General features: G+C 45.5%; 1 protein-coding gene across 4 annotated transcripts in view; it reads right to left on the reverse strand.

The window, feature by feature from the left end:
- The window catches only part of vit (vitrin), a 62,908-nt gene that overhangs the window by 35,806 nt on the left and 848 nt on the right, over positions 1-26,254 (reverse strand). For 2 of the 4 annotated variants that reach the window (XR_013886972.1, XM_080191900.1), the window contains exons 1-3: positions 9,535-9,927; positions 3,175-3,314; positions 551-610 (exon numbers count right to left, since the gene is read on the reverse strand). Coding sequence is in view for 3 of the 4 variants with exons in the window: in XM_080191900.1 (XP_080048026.1) it covers positions 551-610; positions 3,175-3,208 (94 nt within the window). In the remaining variant the exon portion in view is untranslated. Of the gene's footprint in view, positions 1-550; positions 611-3,174; positions 3,315-9,391; positions 9,452-9,534; positions 9,928-26,254 lie in introns of those variants that run through there. The other 2 variants (XM_080191901.1, XM_080191902.1) reach the window with 2 other exon arrangements.

A 26,254-nucleotide genomic window follows, 5' to 3' on the forward strand; every position in this document is an offset into this window, starting at 1 on the left:
TCGATTCCCGGTTTGGGTCACTGGCTGTGCGGAGTCTGCACGTTCTCCCCGCGTCTGCATGGGTTTCCTCCGGGTGCTCCGGTTTCCTCCCACAGTCCGAAAGACGTGCTGGTTAGGGTGCATTGGCCGTGCTAAATTCTCTCTCAGTGTAACCCGAACAGGCGCCGGAGTGTGGCGACTGGGGGATTTTCACAGTAACTTCATTGCAGTGTTAATGTCAGCCTACTTGCGACACCAAAAAAGTTTGAGTTTAACGTGACTTCTGCATTTTTCTGTTGCTCTAGAGCCCAGCCTGCTTGTTCTTTCCTGGTAGGAATCATTCCTGCTTTCCAGGAATGAATCCGGTGTCAGTCTGCCTGGTGTATGTGAGACGATTTGGGTGGATTCGCTCCGAATTTGCCCTCTGCTGGGATTTTCCAGGCCCGCTGCAGCGAACAGGAGATTTGGCTGAGCGCCTGATTCTCCGTTCTCTCAGGCAGCGATGGGAACAGGGCGTGAACGGCTGGCAAATTCGGGCCCAGGTGCCTGCTGGACAGAAAGATTCACCCACGCGTTCGCTTGCTCTTCCGCGTCTTCTCCCTCACGCCATCTGTAAAAGTCAGCAACAGGACTGTGAAGGAAAGAGAAACAGGGAGAAGGTGAGACAGCATTTATTTACATTAACTTACATTAACACTGCAATGAAGTTACTGTGAAAATCCCCTAGGCGCCACACACTCTGGTGCCTGTTCGGGTTACACTGAGGGAGAATTTAACACGGCCAATGCAACCTAACCAGCACGCCTTTCGGACTGTGGGAGGAAACAGGAGCACCCGGAGGAAACCCACGCAGACACGGGGAGAATGTACAGAATCTGCACAGACAGTGACCCCAAGCCAGGAATCGAACCCAGGTCCCTGGCGCTGTGAGGCAGCAGCACTAACCACTGTGCTGCAATGGGACCACCCTGTCCCAGCTAATCCGTCATGCTCCAGCAAATACACATGCAGGATCCCACAATCCCGGCGCCACTCTCTCTGTCTCTCTCTCTCTCTCTCCTTCTGCTCATCTTAATGTGTGAAAATCTACCAGGGAGTAGTACTGGATCACAGCCCCGCAATCTGCCCAGGAACACCTCTGGGCACTAGGATTCCCGGAATGCCACCACAAGTCCCACAGAAACGGCGCAAATTGCGAGTTATGTCCCTGGCTACGGATAGGAATTAGGAGCAAAAGTTGGCAGATTCAGCCCTTCGAGCCTGCTCCGCCATTCAGTCAGATCATTGCTGATCTACCTGGTTCAAATCTGCCTCCCCACCTCTTCCCCATGTCCCCTTATCCCATTTCCTTGTTAGAAAACGTGCCCACAAAATCCGAAATTTCAAGAGCTCTACCAGAACGCGTTGGGGACTGATCATCGAAGTGATTCAACGTGACTTGAGACTGAACAAAAGGAAGGTTCTTCTAAGAATTGTAATTCCTATTGCACCTTTCACCGTTGGGTAAAACACCAGAGGCAATGTAATGCTGTAATGTAACATGAGGTGTGAACTGATTTGGAGAAAGAACCTGCGGTTGGTGGTTCATTTTTTTTTCTATTTGTTTATCGGATGTGGGTAACACTGGCTGGGCCAGAATTTATAGCCTTCGAACGGGGGACATTTAAGAGTTAACCACGTTGCTGTGACTCTGGAGTCCCATGTCGGCCAGGCCAGGTGAGGACGGCAGATTTCCTTCCCCAAAGGACACGAGTGAACCAGATGTACCCTTACGAAAATCACCAGCATTTGGGGCAGGATTTTGCAGTCGTTCCTGCCGGGGAGATCTTCTTGTCCCACTGACGACAACCCCCTCCACGCCCCACCCCCGTCGCAGGCTCCCTGACAATGGAGGGTGCGACTAACAGGAAATCCCGTTCAGCGACCTCCAGCTCCACAAAATACACGGTGGATGGTGGTGGTGGTGGTGGTGGTGCGGTGGAGGCTGGGGAGGAGGTGGGACTTTAATTGCAGATCTTTACTGAATTCAAATTTCCCAAACTTGTTACAACGCAGTGGTCGATCCCCTTTTGAGAAACCATGCTGAATCCCCCAAAGAGGATTCGTAATCCTCCCTCACTTCGTAAGCTGATAAAAGTGTTTGGGAAAGTATGAACTGTTCATCATTTTTAACATTTGGAGTTTCATTAGTAGAAATACTTGACATTCGCTTTAAGTGAACAATTAACAAGTTATTTAACCAACCGGGAACTTTAACTAAACAAGTAACACATCGATTAAAGTCACGTTCTACTGGAATGCTGTTCAAATAAATACAAGGACCATTCAGTGCCAAAATAAATAAGTGAATAATAACAGAATTTAGCGCTCTTAAAAAATATACAAACAGATTTTGAGGCTTTGGAAAAACCTTTGGAGTTCTTCTGGTGATCCTGCTGTCTGTAAGCTCTTCCTGATTTGGTACCCTTTTATAGATAGATGGAGAGTTCTCTTAAGAGATGTTCTAAGCTGGCAGGGAGCTGCTCTTTCCTCTCTAGGTGTTTAGAGGTGGCAGCTCTTCAATTGAACTCAACTGTAGGTAGTTGAGTTTCTCTCTACAGCTTTGATGATCTAATCAACTTTCCTACACCAGGATTAGTCTGATGTTGTCAACAACAGCAAATTCAAATCTGATAGGTTCCTGATAGCTGAGTGCCTTCTCTAAACTGTCAAAATTCAAAAGCTTGCAAAGCCTGTTACCAAGGCAATCCTGATGTTTTGTCCCTGTTACAAATGTTGCAGTCTGTGTACCCCATATGCCCCTGTATTTTAAACATCCAGGCACCGACACAAGACCAGCTTTTAAAGGGACCACACATTACAAACTCAACTTCACAACTATCTATTGTGGTGGATTCACCAGAACACTACCCTGGGTCTCTGGATTACTTGTCCACTGGCGATTCTAAGAGATATGGCGCTGACCACAAAAGAGACCAGAAAGAACAAGATTTAATTTCTTCACGCTCTTCCTGGTGTACTCGTTCTCTACGATCTCAAAGAAAAACACTGCGTCCTTCTGCAGAACGAGAACGCCAGCAAGAGCGTGAAGAAATCACATCTTGTTCTTTCTGGTCTCTTGTGTGGTCAGCGCCATATCTCTTCACAGGCATCAACTTAGACCGATGATTGGAAAGCTTCATTTCAGCTACCTACCCAAGGTGAAGGCTCCTACAGCGGATGAACACATTGCGAGGCTGAGGTGGGGTCACAAGGCACCCTGGAAGACTTGAGATAGAATCAATTCACGAACACTGGCGCCGTTGATTATTTGCAAACACGCATTGCATCGGCATCTGAAAAGAGAACGATAAAAACTGTTACACGCTTACCACAACAACCAGTTGCATTTATGAACAGGGCAGCACGGTGGCACAGTGGCTAGCACTGCTGCCTCACAGCTCCAGGAGCCAGGTTCAAATTCCAGCCTCGGTCACTGTCTGTGCAGAGTCTGTACATTACAAAGAACAAAGAACAACACAGCACGGGAAACAGGCCCTTCGGCCCAACGAGCCCGCGCTGCCATTTTAACATTGTGAGTTCCCTCTTCCACCCGTGACCCTTGTCTACTCTTATGGCACTCCACGTTGGAAACCAGATTGAGGGGAGAATAATTTAGGGACAATTTGTTACACCAATCAGCCTAAGAGCACATCTTTGGGGTGTGGGAGGAAACCGGAGCACCCGGGGAAAACCCACGCAAGCACGGGGAGAATGCGCAAACTCCCACAGACACTTGCCCAAATCTATGTATCTGCACAGCAATCAGCGATAGTCACTGAGCTGTCGTGTTGCCCGTCAGATGGTCCAGTTCAAGCGTACACTAACGACGTAAAGTACTAGGTTACTCTCGAAACATCCAAGAGCAGCCCTCGCACGACCCATCGCGTGTATGCCCCTTGTTGGACAACAAGGCGAACCGAAGCACCTGTGGATTAAAAGAGAAAAACATCAATACCATGCACATCTTACGCAAACATTCAAGGGAATCCCCAGAAGCTCAAAAGTAAAACAGAAAATATGTTGGAAGGTCCATAGGAATCAATTGATTCCCAGGAACGTCCCAAGGCCCTTGATCCTTATTTAAAACAGTCTCCTATATCCCTCCATCTCTATACCGCTCATGTGCCTATCTAAGTATCCCTTAAGCAACTCCAGCGTGCCTGCCTCCACCGCCTTACTTGGCAGTGCATTCCATACCCCCACAACCCTCTGTGTGAACCCTCCCCGTTTCTGCGTGTGTTTCCTCTGGGTGATCTGAAAGATGTGGTGGTTAGCTCAGTTGGTCAATTGCTAAAGTGCCTCTTATTATCAGGGGGACTAGAGAGGGTAAATGCGTGGGGTTAAGGGGATAGCGTCTGGATGGGATTGCGGTCGGCACAGACTCGATGGGTCGAATGGCCTCCTTCTGTACTGTCGGGACTCTATGATCCAATGATTCTATGATCTAGGGAAACACTCCAAGATATTTTAACAGAAGCATAAACAGACAAACAATAACACTGGGCCACCTTGGGAGATTTGAGGGCAGATGAGGTTATTTCAAAAGTCTCAAAGCAGGTTTGGGAAGGGCAGAATTGGAGAGGTTTATGGCCGGAATTCCAGAGCTTTAAGCCTAGGCAGCTGCCAATGGTGGAGTAATTTAAAGGCCAGAACTAGAGACTGGATAGGTGAGAGACTAGTCAGCCTTGAGAAGGTGGTGGTGAGCTGCCTTCTTGAATCACTGCAGGCCACGTGCTGTGGGTTGGCCCACAAAGCCGTTCGGGAGGGAATTCCAGGATTTTGACCCAGCGACTGCGAAGGAACGGTGACGTATTTCCAAATCAGGGTGGTGAGTGGCTTGTGGGGTGGGGGGGGACTTGGAGGCGTTCCTCATGTATCTGCTGTCCTTGTCCTTCTAGGTGGAAGTGGTCCTTGATGTGTAAACATGGGGAGATTGGTTCCCCTGGCTAGGGAATCCAGATCTCAGGATGAGGGGTTGATTATTTTGGACTGAGGTGAGGAGAAACCACTTCATTCAAAATCTTTGGGATTCTCTACCCCAGAGGGCTGGGATAGACAGATCTTTTTGTCTCTCAGGGAATTAAGGGATATGGGCAGGAAAATGAGGTTGAGGCCCAAGATGATGATGAGTACATGGGATGAGTACATGATGATGATGATGAGTACATGGGATGAGTGCATGATGATGATGATGATGAGTACATGAAGCCCATGATGAGTGCCTGGGATTTAATGGGATTGAGGGTTATAGATAGGTCTGGTAAGTAGGGGTATGATTGGCGCAACTTGTGGGCCGAAGGCCCTGTTTGTGCTGTAGTGTGCTATGTTCTATGTTCTAATAACCACAATTGTACTCGTTAAATCTGAGACTACTGGGGGAGGTAGCTTCCAAAGAACACAGTGGCATAGAGGGCACAGCGGTTAACGCCACTGCCTCACAGCACCAGAGATCTGGGTACGGTTCCCGGCTCGGGTCACTGTCTGTGTGGAGTTTGCATGTCCTCCCCATGTCTGTGTGGGTTTCCTCTCAGTGCTCCAGTTTCCTCCCACAGCCCGAAGATATGCAGGTTAGGTGGATTGGCCATGCTAAATTGACCCTTAGTGTCAGGGGGACTAGCTAGGGTAAATGCCTGAGGTAAGGGGGGGTAGGGTCTGGGTGGGATTGTGATCAGTGCAGAGTCAATGGGCTGAATGGCTTCCTTCTGCACTGTAGGCATTCTAACGATAAACTCACATGGAGGAAAACCACAGGAGCAACAGGGTTTAGTGAGGAGCTGTTCTTCTCGCACCTTAACTGTTCGTTGGGTGGAATCCTGAGCAGGTCACCCCTTGCCCCAGGTCACCTGACCATCCTCTTAAAAGGGCTATGCCCCACATACATAACAGTGCTCAATGGTGGAGTAGGCTCAAGGTCATATAGCCAATTTCTGCTCCTATTTCGCATACTGCTGGAGAGGATTACGGAGTTACAGAGTGTAATAAGTCCTCGGATGTGGAAGTCCCTTCCTTTATTTATAGGATCCAACTACACGATACAGGATGCTCTCGGTGTGCAGTCTACATCTGGAGCGCCAGAGGAACTGACACTCCTGTTTCAGTACAGAGCAGGGGGTCTCCCTGATTAGACCATTAATTTGGAGGGAGTTCATATTCAGGCAGGCCAACCCCGACTGCCGGATTAAAACGGTTAGCGAGAGCAACAAAGCAATGGGGCAATTTGGAAACAAGAATGAGAATTCGGAAATCGCGGTGTTTTAAATTGTGGCAATCACTCGATGAGTGATGCGTGGTTTGAGATATGTGTCACACTTCGGGTGTCACGAAGTTTTGTGTCAGATTTTTTTAAAAAAACAAGGAAGGACATATTTATATTGAGTTTTTTATGTTCCGAGGGCTTGATGTTGGTTGAGGGACACTTCTCAGGACGGGGGTGGGGGGGGGGTAGAATTCTCTTGCTCTTCTTTGCAACATTGCCCTTCATTGCAACATCTCCTTGACAGGGATGTTGGGGCCTTGGGTTCATCATCTATCTACAGCTGAGAGACAGGACCTCCCGCAGGACGGGCACAATCTACTTCCCTCCCATTCCAAACTTCCAGATTCCGACAGACCATTTTGAAGTTGGCGATATTATTGGAGAATTTAGTTTTTAATTAGCTTAAAGCTGCGCTGTTCCCCGTGGGTCATTTTCTCACTCATAGAATCCCTACAGTGCAGAAGGAGGCCATTCGGCCCATCAAGACTGCACCAAGCTTCTGACAGAGTACCTTACCCAGGTCCTATACCCGTAACCCAACGTACTTACCCTGATCATCCCACACGTCTTGGAACATTAAGGGGCAGCTTAGCACGGCCAACGCACCTAACATCTTTCGGATTGTGGGAGGAAACCGGAGCACCCGGAGGAAGCCCACGCAGACACGGGGAGAACGTGCAGACTCCGCACAGACCCTGACCCAAGCCGGGAATCAAACCTGGGTCCCAGGCGCTGTGAGGCAGCAGTGCTAACCACTGTGCCACCGCAGTCAATCACAACTTGAGACTCTTTATATAAGTACAGTAACAATTGCAGATCCAATTGTCGCTCAGTTTGTTGTGAGATTTCTCACTTCCAACAGAAACCAAAGCCAACATCATCAAGTCATACCATCCAAAATGTCAGTGAGCTGGTTGTATCTGTGTCCCTGCAGCAGGTAAAAAATACTTCATCATCTCATAACCAAGCTCAAAACTCTGCATTAAAACCACCAGCATCCCTAGTGGCACAGTGGTTAGCACTGCTGCCTCATAGTGCCAGGGACCCGGGTTCGATTCCTGGCTTGGCTGACTGTCTCTGCGGAGTTCGCACATTCTCCCCGTTCCCATGCGGGTTTCCTCTGGGTGCTCCAGTTTCCTCCCACCGTCCAAAAGACGTGCTGGTTAGGGTGCATTGGCCATGCTAAATTCTCCCTCAGTGTACCCAAACAGGTGCCGGAGTGTGTGGCAACTAGGGGATTTTCACACTAACTTCATTGCAGCGTTAATATAAGCCCCCTTATGACACTAATAAATATACTTTAAACTTTAGAAAGGGGTTTAAAGGCTGGTGTTGCGGGGTGGTAGTCATGATGTGGAGATGCCGGTGTTGGACTGGGGTCAACACAGTAAGAAGTCTCACAACACCAGGTTAAAGTCCAACAGGTTTATTTGATAGTAAAACCCACAAGCTTTTGGGGTTTGCCCCTTCGTCAGGTGAATGGAGAGCTCTGGTCTCTGGTGAGAACTCTCCACTCAACTGATGAAGGGGCAAACCCCGAAAGCTTGTTGGGTTTTACTATCAAATAAACCTGTTGGACTTTAACCTGGTGTTGTGAGACTTCTCACTGTGTTGCAGGATGGTCCTGTTCTCGGCTGCAGTACCCGCTGTCCCCAGCGGATGGCGCTTCTTCCCCAAACTAACTCAACATCCAAGTTCAACATTACCAAACTCTCAGTAAAATGCATGGCTCTAGGCAATTTCCTTCGTGTTTGTACTGGTTTTGCAGGCTCAACTCTCAGAGTCTGTATGGATGCATGTATTTCTCCACACATATTCTGCTACACATGTTCTCCTACAGACACAATGGAAAACAAATCCGAGATGAAGATTTCACACTATCCAGAGCAAATATAGAGGCACCCATAACATACAGACTGCACTGACACACATAACAAACACACAATACAGACACACAGAATATACATTCACCCAGAAATAAAGAGGCACCTAGAAATAGAGACACCCAAAACCATAGAGACAGCCAGGAACACAGAGACAGCCAGGAATACAGAGACACATAACACACAGACTACACTGACACACAGATACATAATACAGACAGACACAATATACATACACCCAGAAATATGGACACCCAGAAATACGGAGACACCCAGAAATACAGCGACACCCAGAAATATAGAGACACACAGGAATACAAGGACACCCAGAAATACAACGACACTCAGAAACATAGAGACACCCAGAACACATAACATACTGACTGCACTGACACACATAACAGACACATAATACAGACATGCAGTATACGCACACAGAAACATGCAGAATACAGAGACACACAACCACACATGATTCGTAATCATAGAGACACAACACAGACACACAATACACGGGGACAGAAATACACTCACCTTCAGTGAAGTACAGAGATGAAGACAAAATACATACATTCACAGACACGCAGAAAGGGAAAATACACAGAGATAGAAATATGGAAAGTACAGCAATAGATAAATACACAAAAATAGGGAGGCAGATAGATATAAACACATACTCAGACAGCCACCAACAGAAATACAGACACACAAAGAAGATAGAGATGCGCCAAGAAATATACTGAAACCACAGAAATACACAAAGAAATACTTACACAGCGAGAAGCATTGAGAAATAGTGACATACAAGCAAACACACACGCACACACAGATATACAGGTACACACACACAGATACACGGACACACATAAATACAAAGGCAGACATACACATAGATACACATGCAGACACATAGATGCACGGACACACACACATATAGATACACAGACACATAGATACACACACAGACACACAGACACATAGATACATAGATACACACACATAGATACACATACGCACACACATGGATACATACACAGACATACATAGATACACAGGCAGACACATAACTACAGACACATACACACATAAACGCACACACATAGATATACACACACACATATAGATACACATACAGACACATATAAACACACACACATAGAGGGATATCGAGTAGTTCAGGCAGCAGGTGTATCACTGAATCTCCGCACTGAAAAGTCCATCCTGAACTTACTGACTGGCTGCAGAGGTTCAAGGTGAAGGCTGAATATTATAAAGTTGCGGGATGCTGTTTGAACTCAGGTCCCTCTAACGAGATAAAACACAGCCAGGCTGCAGGGTGGTCAGAGAGAAGGAGGAGAATGAAGCCAGACTCACCGGTACAGGGTGCCAGCTCTGTGTCTCAGAGGGTCCTGTCCACATGATCAGACGGCCCGGGCTGGACACATTCAGCTCTGCTCAGCTCGGCACGATTGGCAGCTCCCAGAGCCTGGGAGTGACTGAGAAGGTGGGGAGAGGGCGGGCTACAATTCCCTGCTCCCTCCAGCCCGGCTCCTTCTCCACAAAGAACAGAGGCAGTATCCAACTCCAATAATAGCCTGGGACAGGAGGGGGGCTGACACCAGGAACTGTAACAGCAAAAAAACCCCAACAATAACACCAGCAATACACAACACCGGGACTGGAAGGGTTAAAGGAATGAGATCAGCACAAAGAGACAAGACTTGGACTCACTCCCTTGAGCATGGGAGACTAAAGAGTGATACAACTGAGGTGTTTGAGAGGATTTAATCATTTGAAGGGGTAGATACAGTGCAATTAGTTCTTTGTTCCAAATAAAGATGGTAACCCCACCCCCAGCACCATCCCCTGACACCACATCACATACCCTCATCTGAATAAACAGTACATTGAAAGATAAAACACAGGAGGCCATTTGGCTCACGGCGCTTGTGCTAGCCCTTAGAAAGAGCTGTGGAAATAGCCCTGCCCCCCAGGCTATTCGCCAATAATTCGGTATTTTGTCTTCAAGCATTTGCCCCATTCCTTTTGAAGGTTATTATTGAATCTGTTTCCATAACTCCTCCAGACAATCCATTTTCCAGACTCTAACACCTCCCGGTGCAAACTCCAACATCAGAGCAAAGCTCAGGGTGTGGGCAGCAGACTCACACCAACAAAACAAACCCTTCTTTATTATCAGACCTGTCGCTGTAACATCCCAGATCCAGCAAACAAGTGACCCGACTCAGCGAATACACTTTCACAAGTGAGAATAAATCTCAGAATGTACATCCAGGGGCTCCACCTGAGAACACGACATGACAGTAACACCATAATCCCTCAACTACAGCAACCCCATAACACCTACACTACAGTAACCCTATAATCCTGACACTACAGTAACCCCATAACCCCTACAGTAACCCCATAACTCCTATAGTAACCCCATAACCCCTACAGTAACCCCATAACTCCTATAGTAACCCCATAACCCCTACAGTAACCCCATAACCCCTACAGTAACCCCATAACTCCTACAGTAACCCCATAACTCCTATAGTAACCCCATAACCCCTACAGTAACCCCATAATCCCTACAGTAACCCCATAACCCCTACAGTAACCCCATAACTCCTATAGTAACCCCATAACCCCTACAGTAACCCCATAATCCCTACAGTAACCCCATAATCCTGACATTACAGTAACCCCATAACCCCTTCAGTAACCCCATAACCCCTACAGTAACCCCATAATCCTGACACTACAGTAACCTCATAGCCCCTACAGTAACTGCATAACCCCTATAGTAACCCCATAATCCCTACAGTAACCCCATAACCCTTACAGTAACCTCATAATCCCTACAGTAACCCCGTAATCCTGACACTACAGTAACCCCATAATCCCTACAGTAACCCCATAATCCCTACAGTAACCCCATAACCCCTACATTACAGTAACCCCAGACCCCCCACAGTAACCCCATACCCTCTACACTACAGTAACCCCATAACCCCTACAGTAACCCCATAACCCCTACACTACAGTAACCCCATACCCCCTACAGTAACCCCATACCCTCTACACTACAGTAACCCCATAACCCCTACACTACAGTAACCCCATAACCCCTACAGTAGCCCCATAACCCCTACAGTAACCCCATAACCTCTACAGTAACTGCATAATCCCTACAGTAACCCCATAACCCCTACAGTAACCCCATCACCAATACAGTAACCTCATAACCACGACAATAACCCTGTAACCATTAAAGTAACCATATAACCACTACAGTAAACCCATAGCCACTACAGTAACCCCATAATCCCTACACTACAGTAACCCCATAACCCCTACACTACAGTAACCCCATAACCCCTACACCACAGTAACCCCATAACCAATACACTACAGTAACCCCAAAACACCTACACTCCAGTAACCACATAACCCCTGCAATACAATAACCCATAACCACTGGAGTAACCCCATAACGCCTCCATTACATAAACCCCACAACCACTGCAATAACCCCATAATAATTGCAGTAACCCAATGACTCCTATACTACAGAAGCCCCATAACACTTACATACAGTAACCCATAAACAGATGGTATAGTAACCCCATAACACCTACACTACGCTAACCCCATAATCTCTAAACTACAGTAACCCCATAATCCCTACAGTAGCCCCATAACCACTACAGTAACCTCATAACCCCTACAGTAACCCCATAACACCTACACTATAGTAATCCCATAACCCCAAGACGGCAGCAACCTCATAACGCTACAGTAACCCCATAACCACTAAACCACAGTGAAGTAGGGAAAGGGTGAATGCATTTTATATCTGAAGGGAAAGGGTTAATGGATTTTGTACCTAGAATATGTCACAAACATAACCCTTCATCTGTATTGATTTTCTCAAGTTTTTATTGCTCCTGGCATTAATATAAGTTATTTGTTCATGTCTTACATGCTTTAATTCTCAAGGCAGATAGTTTAATGTGGCTGTTATTTTGTAGACTTTGCAACTCTTAACTATTTGTGTTAGTTGGACATCGTTACACAGATGGTAGTTTACGATACCGGCTTTTAACACCTGCTGATGGCAGATCGCGATATCGGCTTTTAACAGTAAGAGTCCTGCTGGGACAGCCGCGATCACACAAGTAACTTCAAAGACAGGGATGCCGGTACTGCTGCAGAAGGGTTTTGAATCGTGACCGGATTGAAGACTATGTCATGACTGCAGGACTGTAATTCCTGATTGAATCTGGGGCTGTATCACGACCAAGGAAGGAAAACCTGGAAATCTGGCAGGAATTAGAACTTTGAATTGTGATTCCTGCTGGCGCTCATAATGTATAAATGCCCACTTGTGTTTGTGTTCTATGAGAAGTCTGGTAGTCCCCGCTTCTCCCAAAGCTCTTGAATAAACACCAGAATTTTGAAATAAAAACCACTGTATTTTGACTCACTAACAGTCTCAGAGATATTATTTTACCTACAACATTTGGTGCCGAAACCTGGGATCTGTTCGCAGGCTCAGGTTGAACGGCTACAATCTGGGTACTGGGATAGATCACCGGACTTAATAGGGTGAGTCAAGCTACAGTGAGGGAATCATCTGTGATGAGAGTCTGTGATGGGAGACTCTGAGAGTGAAAGAGGTCTGAACTGAACATACACAGACAAGGAGGCATTTGTCTTTAAAACACCAGCCTGAGACCAGTTGTTGAGAGGGGAAATCCCCCACGTGATGGTCAGGAATTTGAAGTGGGTGTAAGAGACTGGAGAAAGATGCCTGGAGTGTGATGTTCAGATGTGAGTGGGAAAGAGACTGTCAGTGATCACCGGAGTTGAAGGAAAAGTCGGTTTAAAGGTTTAAGCTTATTAGTATAAGCGGTGATACGGAGGGCACTGATCACTCTTGACAGGTATTACTGGACTCTGATAAGAGCAACCTAGGAGTGGGAGAGCAAGATGGGAGAATAGAAGACTCCAGGTGGTGAGTATAAACTTATCTGTGTTATGACGGGATCACAAGGACAGTGGGAACCCCTGGGATCCCTGATTGAGGAATATATGACTGAGAGGGTCAGATTCATTAAACAGATGAAAAAAGCAGGTGGGACTCATCTCATCCATTAGACCAACAACGAAAATGGTTGGAAAGGAAAAGAAAGACAGAACTAAGAAAACTGGAGTTCTCTTGGTTCACCAATTGGCTGGCTTAATTGAACAAGTCTCAGTCTTGGATAAGAAATGGGCTGATGACAAAGCAAAAATCAAAACATTGGAATCACACAATAGAGAACTAGAAAAGAGAAACCAAATTTTTGAGAAGCATCTGAAATTGGGGAGCGACTCTTTAGAGTGTATCAAGAATGTTCGGGAATGCCCGAACAGATAGAGCCTTTTTACAAGTGTTTAAAGACAGGCTGTCACCAGATCACCAAAAATTCCTTCAAATGGGAATTCTTAGTACGCAGAACTATGATGAATTAGTAGAATGGGCATCTGGAATTAAAGATGGACCAGATGAGAAACCCTCTGGAGAAATCTTAGCTTTTGTATTTCAGTGAGTTTGTGGGATCTGGTTGCTTGTTGAATGTAGGTGGTTGTTGTTGTATTAGATTGAGAGCAGGAGTTGTTTGCTCTTGTGGAGTATTTATTGCAGGCAATATATGCAATGCTTTACACTTTGGTTTAACTTCAATGGGGTCGAGGACGTGTTAAAACTATTAAATTTTAAGCATAAGATTTCTTGAATTTATTTCTGTTTTGAGTTTAATTACAGTTTGTAAGAAAGAACATAAGAACATAAGAAATAGGAGCAGGAGTAGGCCATCTAGCCCTTCGCGCCTGCCCCGCCATTCAATAAGATCATGGCTGAACTGGAATGGATCAGTTCCACTTTCCCGCTTTCTCCCCATAACCCTTAATTCCCCTGTCTATCAGAAACCTATCTACTCGTGACTTAAATATATTTAGAGAGGTAGCCTCCACCCCTTCAACGGGCAGAGAATTCCAGAGATTCACCACCCTTTGAGTGAAGAAGTTCCTCCTCAACTCCATTCTAAACTGCCCCCCCCCACCTTATCTTGAGGCTGTGTCCTCTAGTCCTGCTATCCTTTCTAACCGGGAAGAATCTCTCCACCTCTATTCTATCCATCCCCTTCATTATCTTATACCTCTCTATAAGATCCCCCCTCAGCCTTCTAAACTCCAATGAGTACAGACCTAGTCTATTTAGTCTCTCTTCATAGGCCAACCTCCTCATCTCTGGTATCAGCCTAGTGAACCTCCTCTGCACTCCCTCCAAGGCCAATATATCCCTCAAGCGCAGCGACCAAAACTGCACACAGTACTCCAGCTGTGGCCTCACCAGTACCCTGTACAGTTGCAGCAAGACCTCCCTACTTTTATATTCTATCCCCCTCGCTATAAAGGCCAGCATTCCATTCGCTTTCTTGATCACCTGATGCACCTGCAGACTGGGTTTTTGTGACTCGCAAAGAATGAAGGCGACTGTCTTAATCTGTTTTTTTCTGTTTCTTTCAATGTTTTATTTTCATCCCAGTTTAGAATGTTGGATTTGAATAAAGGATAATGTGGGATGAATGTTGGAAGCTTCCATGTGTGTCTGTGTGTGTTTAATAAAGTGGTTGGGACGTTTATGTTTTCGTTTTTGTTGTTTAATGTTTTAATGTTCTTTCCCTAATTGTGATTTTACATCAGTGGGTTTGATACGGAGTTTAAATAAAAATTGGAAAGAATTTCAAAATCAAGGTACATAAATTGAAGTTTGAGATAACCAGTTTGAATTTTGAATAATCCTGGGTTCAAATTTTGTTAGGAAGAGATTTAAACCTTGAAGGAACCATGTGCTCTTTATTTTGAAGAAGTTGTTTGAGATTAAGTTAATTCCTTTGGCTCCTAGCCGAAAATATTTGTGTTTTGTTTTAAGTAGATGGTTCGTGAATGACATGCAAGATTGTTTGTCACAACCTAGTGATAATTGAGGCTTGAAGAGTTTCTCATTGTTAACTTTTAAATTAAAGTGATTGGTTACGCTTAAATGTTACAGTTTCTGACATTTAATTGATAGAGTAAATTGAGTGCACAAAATAACCAACTTATAAATGGGAAGTTGCCTGAACTTGTAAGAGGTAAATAAGTTTAATTTTGACAAATAAAAAGGTAATGGAAATAAAGTCTGTATGGGTTTTGTGTTTCAAAGAGGGATGTATTGCAACATGTTCTCAGTTTATGATGTAACTATTTGAATGTGGGACAATGTTACAAAGTGATATCTGTTTGTTTTGTGACTTTCCTATACTGAGTGAATGTTATCTGTGGTAATCATCATGTTCACACATAAAGTTTGTTGATACAGTGTATGCAAATGCTAATATGTTTTCTGAAAAGCTAAGGGCTCTGGAGAATGTCAATGACATTACAACAGATGATGGGATTTTTCCTAGTACTTAATAATTTGGGGTTATAAGAGATAAAATGCTTAAAGGGGAACAAATAAACCATTTGTACAAATTATGTTATTCATAAATAAATTGATAAACTAGACAGAATGATGGAGGAGTTTCCTCTATAATTTGTTAAACTGATAGAAAAACATGTGAATTACTTTTAGCTTGTACTTTGGTTACATTGTGTTAATTGAGTCATAGACAAACATAGTATGTGTATTCCAGAAGGGGATCGATTTTGAGCTGTGGCTGTGGAAGTTTAAATCTAAATGTGACAAGAGGTGTTTATTATGCAAATTTGGATCAATTTTAAATGACGAATACTTTGGAGAGTTAAACCTACCTCTTCAACACTTTTGGGTGCAAATTTAAATGTTATTTTCTTTTGCATTTGTATCAATGATTTATTATTGTCCTATGCATAATTCTGAACCTAAAATGATGTTTAGAATATGTGATTATTTGTATTCGTAGCGTGTTGTTGTCTGTGGCTTCTGGAATATCAATATATTGTGGGGATGTATTATTACTGTACATGCCAATGTCTAGGCATTGCTTGACTGTTGAGTGACTGGGGAATTACAGACAGACACTGGACCTGAGTTTGTGATCCGTTATGCTTCACGTTCAGGATGGAAGGGAGATGTGTGACCTGTGTGCCTCCAGTGTCTACAGACATGGCCGATACCCAGAGATCGGTGTGGCAGCACCTGACTGGACTCTTATCGATCAGGCGGATCAAATCCTGATCGCTTGATTGGCAATGACCAAAAGGGACGTGAAACTCAACCAGGAATGAATTACAAAAATGGTCACCATCGCCAACGATGACCAGCACAAGGAGAGCCACCACACCCGAGAAGGAAGGAAGGAAAACCAAAGCCAGAGAACGACCGAGACCGATGCACAGGTAAAGGCCAGTGTTTGCCTGGGTGTTTGCCGGTCACGCAAGGTTAAGTCAAGGTCTTGTATTGGATTTGAACTTTGGTATTTTCCTGTAAGATAACTTATTGTTGGTTGAGTGGGTGCTGATTGATTGTGTGGGCACAAAGAACCCCAAGTTGTCTTTTGTTTTTTTTGAACAGGGGGTGGGCCCATATGCTGGTAACATTTGGCTTTGGATTGGTCATGGGGCCATGCTGGGGCCTGGCCCAGACCAAAAGGGGGGAGTGAAGTGGGGAAAAGGTGAATGCATTTTGTACCTGAAGGGAAAGGATTAATGGATTTTGTATCTAGAATATGTCACAAACATAACCCCTCATCATTACTGATCTTCTCAAGCTTATATTGCTCCTGGCAGTAATATAAGTTAATTGTTCATGTCTTATGTGCTTTAACTTTCATTTTTATAAAGACAGATAGTTTAATGTGGCAGTTATTTTGTAGATTTTGCAACTCTTATCTATTTGTGTTAGTTGGACTTTGTTACACAGATGGTAGATTACGATTCCGGCTTTTGACAGCTGCTGATGGCAGATGGCGATATCGGCTTTTAACAGTAAGAGTCCTGCTGGGACAGCCGCGATCACACAAGTAACTTCAAAGACAGGGATGCCGGTACTGCTGCAGAAGGGTTTTGAATCATGACCAGATTGAAGACTGTATCATGACTGCAGGTCTGTAATTCCTGATTGAATCTGGGGCTGTATCACGACCAAGGAAGGAAGACCTGGAGGTCTGGCAGGAATTGGAACTTTGAATCCTGATTTCTGCTCAGTTCGTAATGTATAAATGCCCACTTGTGTTTGTGTTCTATCAGAAGTCTGGTAGTCCCTGCTTCTCCCAAAGCTCTTGAATAAACACCAGAGCTTTGAAATAAAAACCACTGTATTTTGACTCACTAACAGTCTCAGAGGTATTATTTTACCTACAACACACAGTAACCCCATAACCACTACAATAACACCCAAACCCCTGCACGACAGTAATCCCATAACAGCTACACTACAGTAGCCCCATAACCACTACATTACAGTAACTGTATAACTACTACACTACAGTAACATCATAACCACTACACTACAGTAACCCCATAACCACTACACTACAGTAACATCATAACCCCTGCACTACAGTAACCCCATAACCACTACACTACAGTAACATCATAACCCCTGCACTACAGTAACTGCATAACCACTACACTACAGTAACCCCATAACCACTACACTACAGTAACCCCATAACCACTACACTACAGTAACATCATAACCCCTGCACTACAGTAACCCCATAACCCCTGCACTACAGTAACTGCATAACCACTACACTACAGTAACACCATAACCCCTGCACTACAGTAACCCCATAACCACTACACTACGGTAACCCCATAACCACTACACTACAGTAACCCCATAACCACTACACTACAGTAACCCCATAACCACTACACTACAGTAACACCATAACCCCTACACTACAATAACCCCATAACCACTACACTACAGTAACACCATAACCACTACACTACAGTAACCCCATAACCACTACACTACAGTAACATCATAACCCCTGCACTACAGTAACCCCATAACCACTACACTACAGTAACACCATAACCCCTGCACTACAATAACCCCATAACCACTACACTACAGTAACACCATAACCACTACACTACAGTAACCCCATAACCACTACACTACAGTAACATCATAACCTTTGCACTACAGTAACCCCATAACCCCTACACTACAGTAACCCCATAACCACTACACTACAGGAACCCCATAACCACTACACTACAGTAACATCATAACCCCTGCACTACAGTAACCCCATAACCACTACACTACAGTAACCCCATAACCACTACACTACAGGAACCCCATAACCACTACACTACAGTAACCCCATAACCCCTGCACTACAGTAACTGCATAACCACTACACTACAGTAACACCTTAACCCCTGCACTACAGTAACCCCATAACCATTACACTACAGTAACATCATAACCCCTGCACTACAGTAACCCCATAACCACTACACTACAGTAACATCATAACCCCTACACTACAGTAACCCCATAACCACTACACTACAGTAACCCCATAACCCCTGCACTACAGTAACTGCATAACCACTACACTACAGTAACACCATAACCCCTGCACTACAGTAACCCTATAACCACTACACTACAGTAACCCCGTAACCACTACACTACAGTAACCCCATAACCACTACACTACAGTAACATCATAACCCCTGCACTACAATAACCCCATAACCACTACACTACAGTAACATCATAACCCCTGCACTACAGTAACCCCATAACCACTACACTACAGTAACACCATAACCCCTGCACTACAGTAACCCTATAACCACTACACTACAGTAACCCCATAACCACTACACTACAGTAACATCATAACCCCTGCACTACAGTAACCCCATAACCACTACACTACAGTAACCCCATAACCACTACACTACAGTAACCCCATAACCACTACACTACAGTAACATCATAACCCCTGCACTACAGTAACCCCATAACCACTACACTACAGTAACATCATAACCACTACACTACAGTAACATCATAACCCCTGCACTACAGTAACTGCATAACCACTACACTACAGTAACATCATAACCCCTACACTACAGTAACCCCATAACCACTACACTACAGTAACACCATAACCACTACACTACAGGAACCCCATAACCACTACACTACAGTAACATCATAACCTTTGCACTACAGTAACCCCATAACCCCTACACTACAGTAACCCCATAACCACTACACTACAGTAACCCCATATCCACTACACTACAGTAACACCATAACCCCTGCACTACAGTAACCCCATAACCACTACACTACAGTAACACCATAACCCCTGCACTACAGTAACACCGTAACCCCTGCACTACAATAACCCCATAACCACTACACTACAGTAACCCCATAACCACTACACTACAGTAACACCATAACCTCTGCACTACAGTAACCCCATAACCCCTGCACTACAATAACCCCATAAGCACTACAGTAACCCTATAACCACTACAGTAACCTCAAAACCACTACAGTAACCCCATAACCACTACAGTAACCCCATGACCACAACAGTAACCCCAAAACCGCTACAGTAACCGCACAACCACCACAGTAATCCCATAACCACTACAGTAACCCCATAACCACTACACTACAACCCTCCCCTTCCCTGCAACCTCCTCCATCTCAGTAAGAAGTCCCACAACAACAGGTTATAGTCCAACAGATTTATTTGGAATCACGAGCTGATGAAGGAGCAGCGCTCTGAAAGCTCATGGTTCCAAATAAACCTGTTGGACTTTAACTTGTTGTTGTTAGACCTCTTATTGTGCCCACCATAGTCCAGCGCCAGCATCTCCACCTCTTGTCCTCCATCTCATACAGCCCTCTTTCTCCACAGATCCTGTTTCATTCACCACATCCCTCCCCCTGTCTGTAACCTCCTCTAACTCTTATAACTCCCCTTTTCCCTAAACTCCTCCAATGCTTCAACCCACCTGCTCTCTGTAACCTCCTCCAGCCCCTATAACCTTCCCTCTCTCTCTGCAACCTCCTCCAGCACATACAACCCTCTTTCTCTCTCTCTCTGCAACATCCTCCAGCCCCAACAGTGTTCCCTCTCACTGTTAACTCCTCCAGAACCTAAACCCTCCCTCCCTCTGTAATCTCCTGCAGCCCCTACAATACTCCGTTTCTCTATAACCTCCTCTAGAATCTACAACCTTTCCTCTCTCTGTAACCTCCTCCAGCCCCTACAAACCTCCCCCCTCTGTAACCTCCTCCAGCCCCTACACCCTTCCCCCTCTCCGTAACTGCCTCCAGCCCCTACACCCCTCCCTCTCTCTGTAACCTCCTCCAGCCCCTACACCCCTCCCTCTCTCTGTAACCTCCTCCAGCCCCTACACCCCTCCCTATCTCTGTAATCTCCTCCAGCCTCCAGCCCCTACAACCCTCTGAGAAATCTGCGCCTGTCTGATTTTGACTTGTTGCCCCTAAGCTCTGGCATTCCCTCCCCAAATCTCTCTTTTGACATGCTGCTCGAAACCTGGTTCCCCTCTCCCGATATCTCATTAAGTGGCTTACTGTCAAACCTTTACCCGATAATGAATCTATTCATCACCTTGGGACCTTCTACCAGTTTACAGGCGGTGTATGAATGTAAACTCGTTGTTGTGAATGAAGTCCACATTCCAGGATTGAGCAGTCAGTAGAATTAAATCCACACCCCCATTAGGACAGACCACTATGATCCAGATGTGGAAAGGGTAACTCACTCTTGGAAACCTTTGACAACAACAACGGTTCCTAAAAACTAATATTTAAACTCCACACTATATATTTTGCTACAAGGAGCCAGTCCTGTGCTTTTATATTTTTTTACCACAGCCTGTTATTACCAAGCAATATATTTATAGAATCCCTACAGTGCAGAAAGTGGCCATTCAGCCCATCGAGTCTGCACTGACCACAATCCCACCCAGGCTCTATCCCCACACATTCACCCTAGCTAATCCCCCTGACACTAAGGGGCAATTTAGCATGGCCAATCCACCTAAGCCACACAGCTTTCAGACTGTGGGAGGAAACTAGAGCACTCAGAGGAAACCCACGCAGACATGGGGGGAACGTGCAGACTCCACACAGGCAGTGACCCGAGGACGGAATTGAACCTGGATCCCTGGCGCTATGAGGCAGCAGTGCTAACCACTGTGCCACCACATTATATATATATATATATTTAGTGTACTTTGCATTCAGCAAAGTAACTTGGTAACCTGTAACTTGGTAACATAGTTCAAGCATTTTCAAACAATTATTTAAAATGCGTTTCAAAATAGAATCAAGTATGTGTGAGAGCAGTTGGAGTGTATCACCGTACCAAATAATGATTTCAGGATTTCTCTTCAGAAGTTGGAAGAAAATGCTTTCATTTAGTATTGAGCCCTTCAATTAAATCTATAAATAAAAACATAACATTCTTTAGCTATTTCTCAGCCAGCGTGTGTGCTGAGAATCAATGGATTTTACGTCTTTGAAAAATGGCACAGTGGTTAGTACCGCTGCCTCACAGCGCCAGGGACCTGGGTTCAATTCCTGGCTTGGGTCTCTGTCTGTGCGGAGTCCGTACGTTCTCCCTGTGTCTGCATGGGTTTCCCCCAGGTGCTCCGGTTTCTTCCCACAGTCCAAAAAAACGCGCTGGTTAGGTGCATTGGCCATGCTAAATTATCCCCCAGTGTACCCGAACAGGCGCCGGAGTGTGGTGACTAGGGGGTTTTCATGGTAACTTCATCATACTTTGGAATTTAGAAGAATGAGGGGAGATGAAATTGAGTAAATAAGATGATAAAAGGTATGGATAAAGTAGACGTGGAGCAAGATGCTTCCGTGGGTGGGACATTCTAGGACGAGAGGCCATAGTCTTAGGATAAGGGATAGCAAATTTAAAACAGAGTTGAGGAGAAACTACTTCTCCCAAAGGGTTGTGAATTTGTGGAATTTGCTACTCCAAAGTGCGGTGGATGCTGGGACAGTGAATAAATTTAAATTTTTGATTGGGAATGGGTTGTAGGGTTATGGGGCAAAGGCAGGAAAATAGGGATGAGAAGCATATCAGCCACGATCGAATGGTGGAGCAGACGCGATGGGCTGAATGGCCTGATTCTGCTCCTATATCTTATGAATTTATTGCAATGTTAATGTAAGCACACTGGTGACACTAACAAATTTTTAAAAAAATGAATGAACAGTGAGATGTCTGCATTATCCAGCTCCCAGCCTGCGAGCCTTTCTTGCTCAGTTATCAGGTGGGAATGGGGATATTCATTGACCCGGAACTCCAATCACTGTGGCCCAGGAACCTCCAGCCTCCATTGTGAGGCCATTTGTCTAGACTCCCGGGCTGAAAGAATCTCCCCGTCCCATGCCCGCGGAGAGAATCATTTTCCTCATTAACTCAAAGGACTGTTGGCAGTGACTCTGACAGGACTGCTTCATAATGGGATGGCACCATGGGCGGCATGTTGGCACAGTGGTTAGCACTGCTCTCTCACAGCGCCAGGGGCCTGGATGTGATTCCTGGCTTGGCTCACTGTCTGTGCGGAGTTTGCATGTTCTCCCTGTGTCTGCGTGGGTTTCCTCTGGGTGCTCTAGTTTCCTCCCACATTCCAAAGATATGTGGGTTAGGTGGATTGGCCGTGCTAAATTGCCTCGCAGTGTCAGGGAGACTAGCTAGGGTAAATACATAGGGTTATGACTAGTAGGGTAAGTGTGTGGCATTGCAGGAATAGGGCCGGCGTAGGTTTGTGGTCGGTACAGATTCGATGGGCCGAATGGCCTCATCTGCACTATAGGGAATCTATGATCTGGCTTGATAGCAGAAAGTTGACAGTGAAACACAAATCAACAAAACCCAGCTCCCAAATTAATGCACCATAGAATCCCTGTAGTGGTCATTCAGCCCATTGAGACTGCGCTGACAACAATCCCAACCAGGCCCTATCCCCGTAACCCCTCATATTTACTCCGCTGACACTAAGGGGCAATTTAGCATGGCCAATCTACCTAACCTGCACAAATTTGGAATGTGGGAGGAAACTGGAGCACCTGGAGGAAACCCACGCAGACACTGTGAGAAAGTGCAGTCTCCACACAGCTAGTGACCCGAGCAGGGGATCGAACCCAGGTCCCTGGTACTGTGAGGCAGCGTTGCTAACCACTGTGCCACTGTGTTGAAAGCTGATGGGAGCTGCTGCAAAATTCCTCCTGGCCCATTCAATGCCTCCTGTTAAATGTATGTTTGTTTTCAGTCTCCAGTGTGACAGATGAATATAGTCCTATCCAAACACGTCAATCGTTAGCGATGCAAGAATAGCTTGAGGTTATAACACGCTGCCAGCCTTGGCTGACTGATCACACTCTCCGCTTCTGAGTAGGAAGTTGCTGGATTCCAGCCTGAATACAAAACCCAGGCGGCGTTCCCAGCGCTGAAGGAATGCTGCACTGTTGGAGGCGCTGCCTTTTGAATGAGATGTTAGATCCCTTTCTCTTCCCTGAATTCAAAGATCCCATGCCATTCCCTATTAAAGAGAAACTTGGTCCTGCTCAATCACTGGCACTGAGGCAGATCGTCTGCTTACTGTCTCCCTGCTGTTTGTTAAAAACTTCACTGTGAGCAAAGCAGCTGCCAAGCTGCTGAGGGCAGCAGGGTGGCTCGGTGGCACAGTGGTTAGCACTGCTGCCTCACAGTGCCAAGGACCCGGGTTCGATTCCCAGCTTGGGTCACTGTCTGTGCGGGGTCTGCACGTTCTCCCCGCGTCTGCATGGGTTTCCTCTGCACTCTCCCGTTTCCTCCCACAGTCCAAAGATGTTCAGGTTTGGCACATTAATCATGCCAAATTGCCCCTGGATGTCCCAAGATGTGTCGGTTAGAGGGATTAACATGGGGAAATGTGTGGGGTTACGGGAATAGGGCAGGGGAGAGTGGCTGGGTAAGATACTCTGTCGGTGAAGACTCAATGGGCCAAATGGCCTGAGATCGTGAAAAGTACTATTAAAAATACAGTGGGTGGCATGGTGGAACAGTGGTTAGCACTGCTGCCTCACAGCGACAGGGATCCGAGTTCGATTCCCGGCTTGGGTCACTGTCTGTGCAGAGTTTGCACATTCTGATCGTGTCTGCATGGGTTTCCCCTGGGTGCTCCAGTTTCTTCCCAACGAGGTGCTGGTTAGGTGCATTGGCAATGCTAAAATTCTCCCTCAGTGTGCCCGAGAGTGGCAACTGGTGGATTTTCACAGTAACTTCATTGCAGTCTTAATGTAAGCCTACTCATGATACTAATAAGTAAACTTTAAAACTCTGTTAAAAGCAGCTTGTGTGAGAATGGAATGCAGACTACATGTTAAAATGTAATCTCTCTCTACTAGACAAAAAACCATGGCATGTAAAATCACTGAGTTTCAGTATTATATAAAAAAAGACATTCCCACGTAAATATGTAAGGTCAACAACAGCCATGTAATGTATAGACCATCCTGGTTGTTCAAGGGAAGTGTCCTCACTCAGGATACTAACCAGGATTGGGATGAAGGAGGGAGCCAGTGGATAACAGCCAGAATAAAGAATGCCTTGAATTTGCATTCTTTATGGCAGAGAGAGAAACAGAGAGAGAGCGAGGGAGAGCATTGAGAGACAAGAACAAGACAAGGTCAGAGACACGGGGGAGAGACAGAGGGGGAGCGATGTTAAAGACCTAAAGACAAGGCTGTGAGAGAATCTATTCTGTGCCTCCTGTTGTCCAGATGTTGATGCGGGAGTTTATTCCGTAGATTTGTTGACTCTGTTTTATCTGAGAAATTACTAAACTTGATTTGGCTTTCTCTCACTAAAGTCCACTTGCAGCAAAGCATTGCTGGCAAGTTTGTTCCTGTTGTAAAGGGGTGAAGGGCCTCCAACACTCACCAGTCCCTCCCTCCAGGCCTACCATTCTGCCCTGTGTATCAGCTAAGTGCTTCTTGTTGGGTTTTGTGCAGTGAATTTCTGATAGGAGTTTGCTGGCATCCAGGATAATATCTGCCTTCTGCTCTTTGAAGCACAAGTTGTGTTGTCACCCGACCTTTACCACCTACAGAGTTGCTGGAAACCCTCATGAACTATTCTGCTATTCCTTTGTGTATGTGCGTGCATGTGGAATGAATGCTTTAGATGACTTGATTTTTCACTAAAATAAGTCAGAACCAAACAATAAGAGCCCCTGTGTGTGTGTCTAGATCTTTAATGGTGGCAAATTTCATGTGTAAGTAACCCTTCGAGTGCTGAGGGGATGGCACGGTGGCACAGTGGTTAGCACCACTGACTTACGGTGCCAGGGACTTGGGTTCGATTCCCGGTTTGGGTCACTGTCCGTGCGGAGTTTGCACGTTCTCCCCGCATCTGCATGAATTTCCTCCGGGTGATCCAGTTTCATCCCATAGTCCAAAACACATACTGGTTAGGTGCATTGGCCGTGCTAAATTCTCCCTCAGTGTACCCGAACAGGCGCCGGAGTGTGGCGACTAGGGAATTTTCACAGTAACTTCATTGCAGTGTTAACGTAAGCCTACTTGAGACACTCATGAACAAACCTCAAAACTCTAACCCAGAGAGCCCTGGAAGCTCAATCATCAAGCATGTTCTGGACAAAAATCAATAGATTCTGGAGAACAATGGCATCAAGAGATATGGGGATAGCAGGGGTTGATCCACCATGATCTGTTTGAGTGGGCCAAATGGCCTATATACCTGCTACTGTGTACAATGTTCTTAAGATATTTCAAAGCCAATTAATTACATTTGAAATAAATAAGTGATAATGAAGGGATAGTCAGTTTTTAGTGATGTTGGTTGGGGGATAGATAATAGTCAGGATATTGAGGAGAAAACTACTTCTCTCCTTCAAAGAGTGTCACCATGGGATCTGATACATCCATCTGAAAGGGGAGGCTCGGCCTCAGTTTAACACCCCGTCTGAAAGACAAACATTGGAACGCACAAACCCATGGGGGAGTATTGTCACTGGAGTAATA

This window comes from Carcharhinus amblyrhynchos, chromosome 7 (genome assembly GCF_965287045.1).
Source record: "Carcharhinus amblyrhynchos chromosome 7, sCarAmb.v2.hapA, whole genome shotgun sequence".
NCBI lineage: Eukaryota > Metazoa > Chordata > Chondrichthyes > Carcharhiniformes > Carcharhinidae > Carcharhinus > Carcharhinus amblyrhynchos.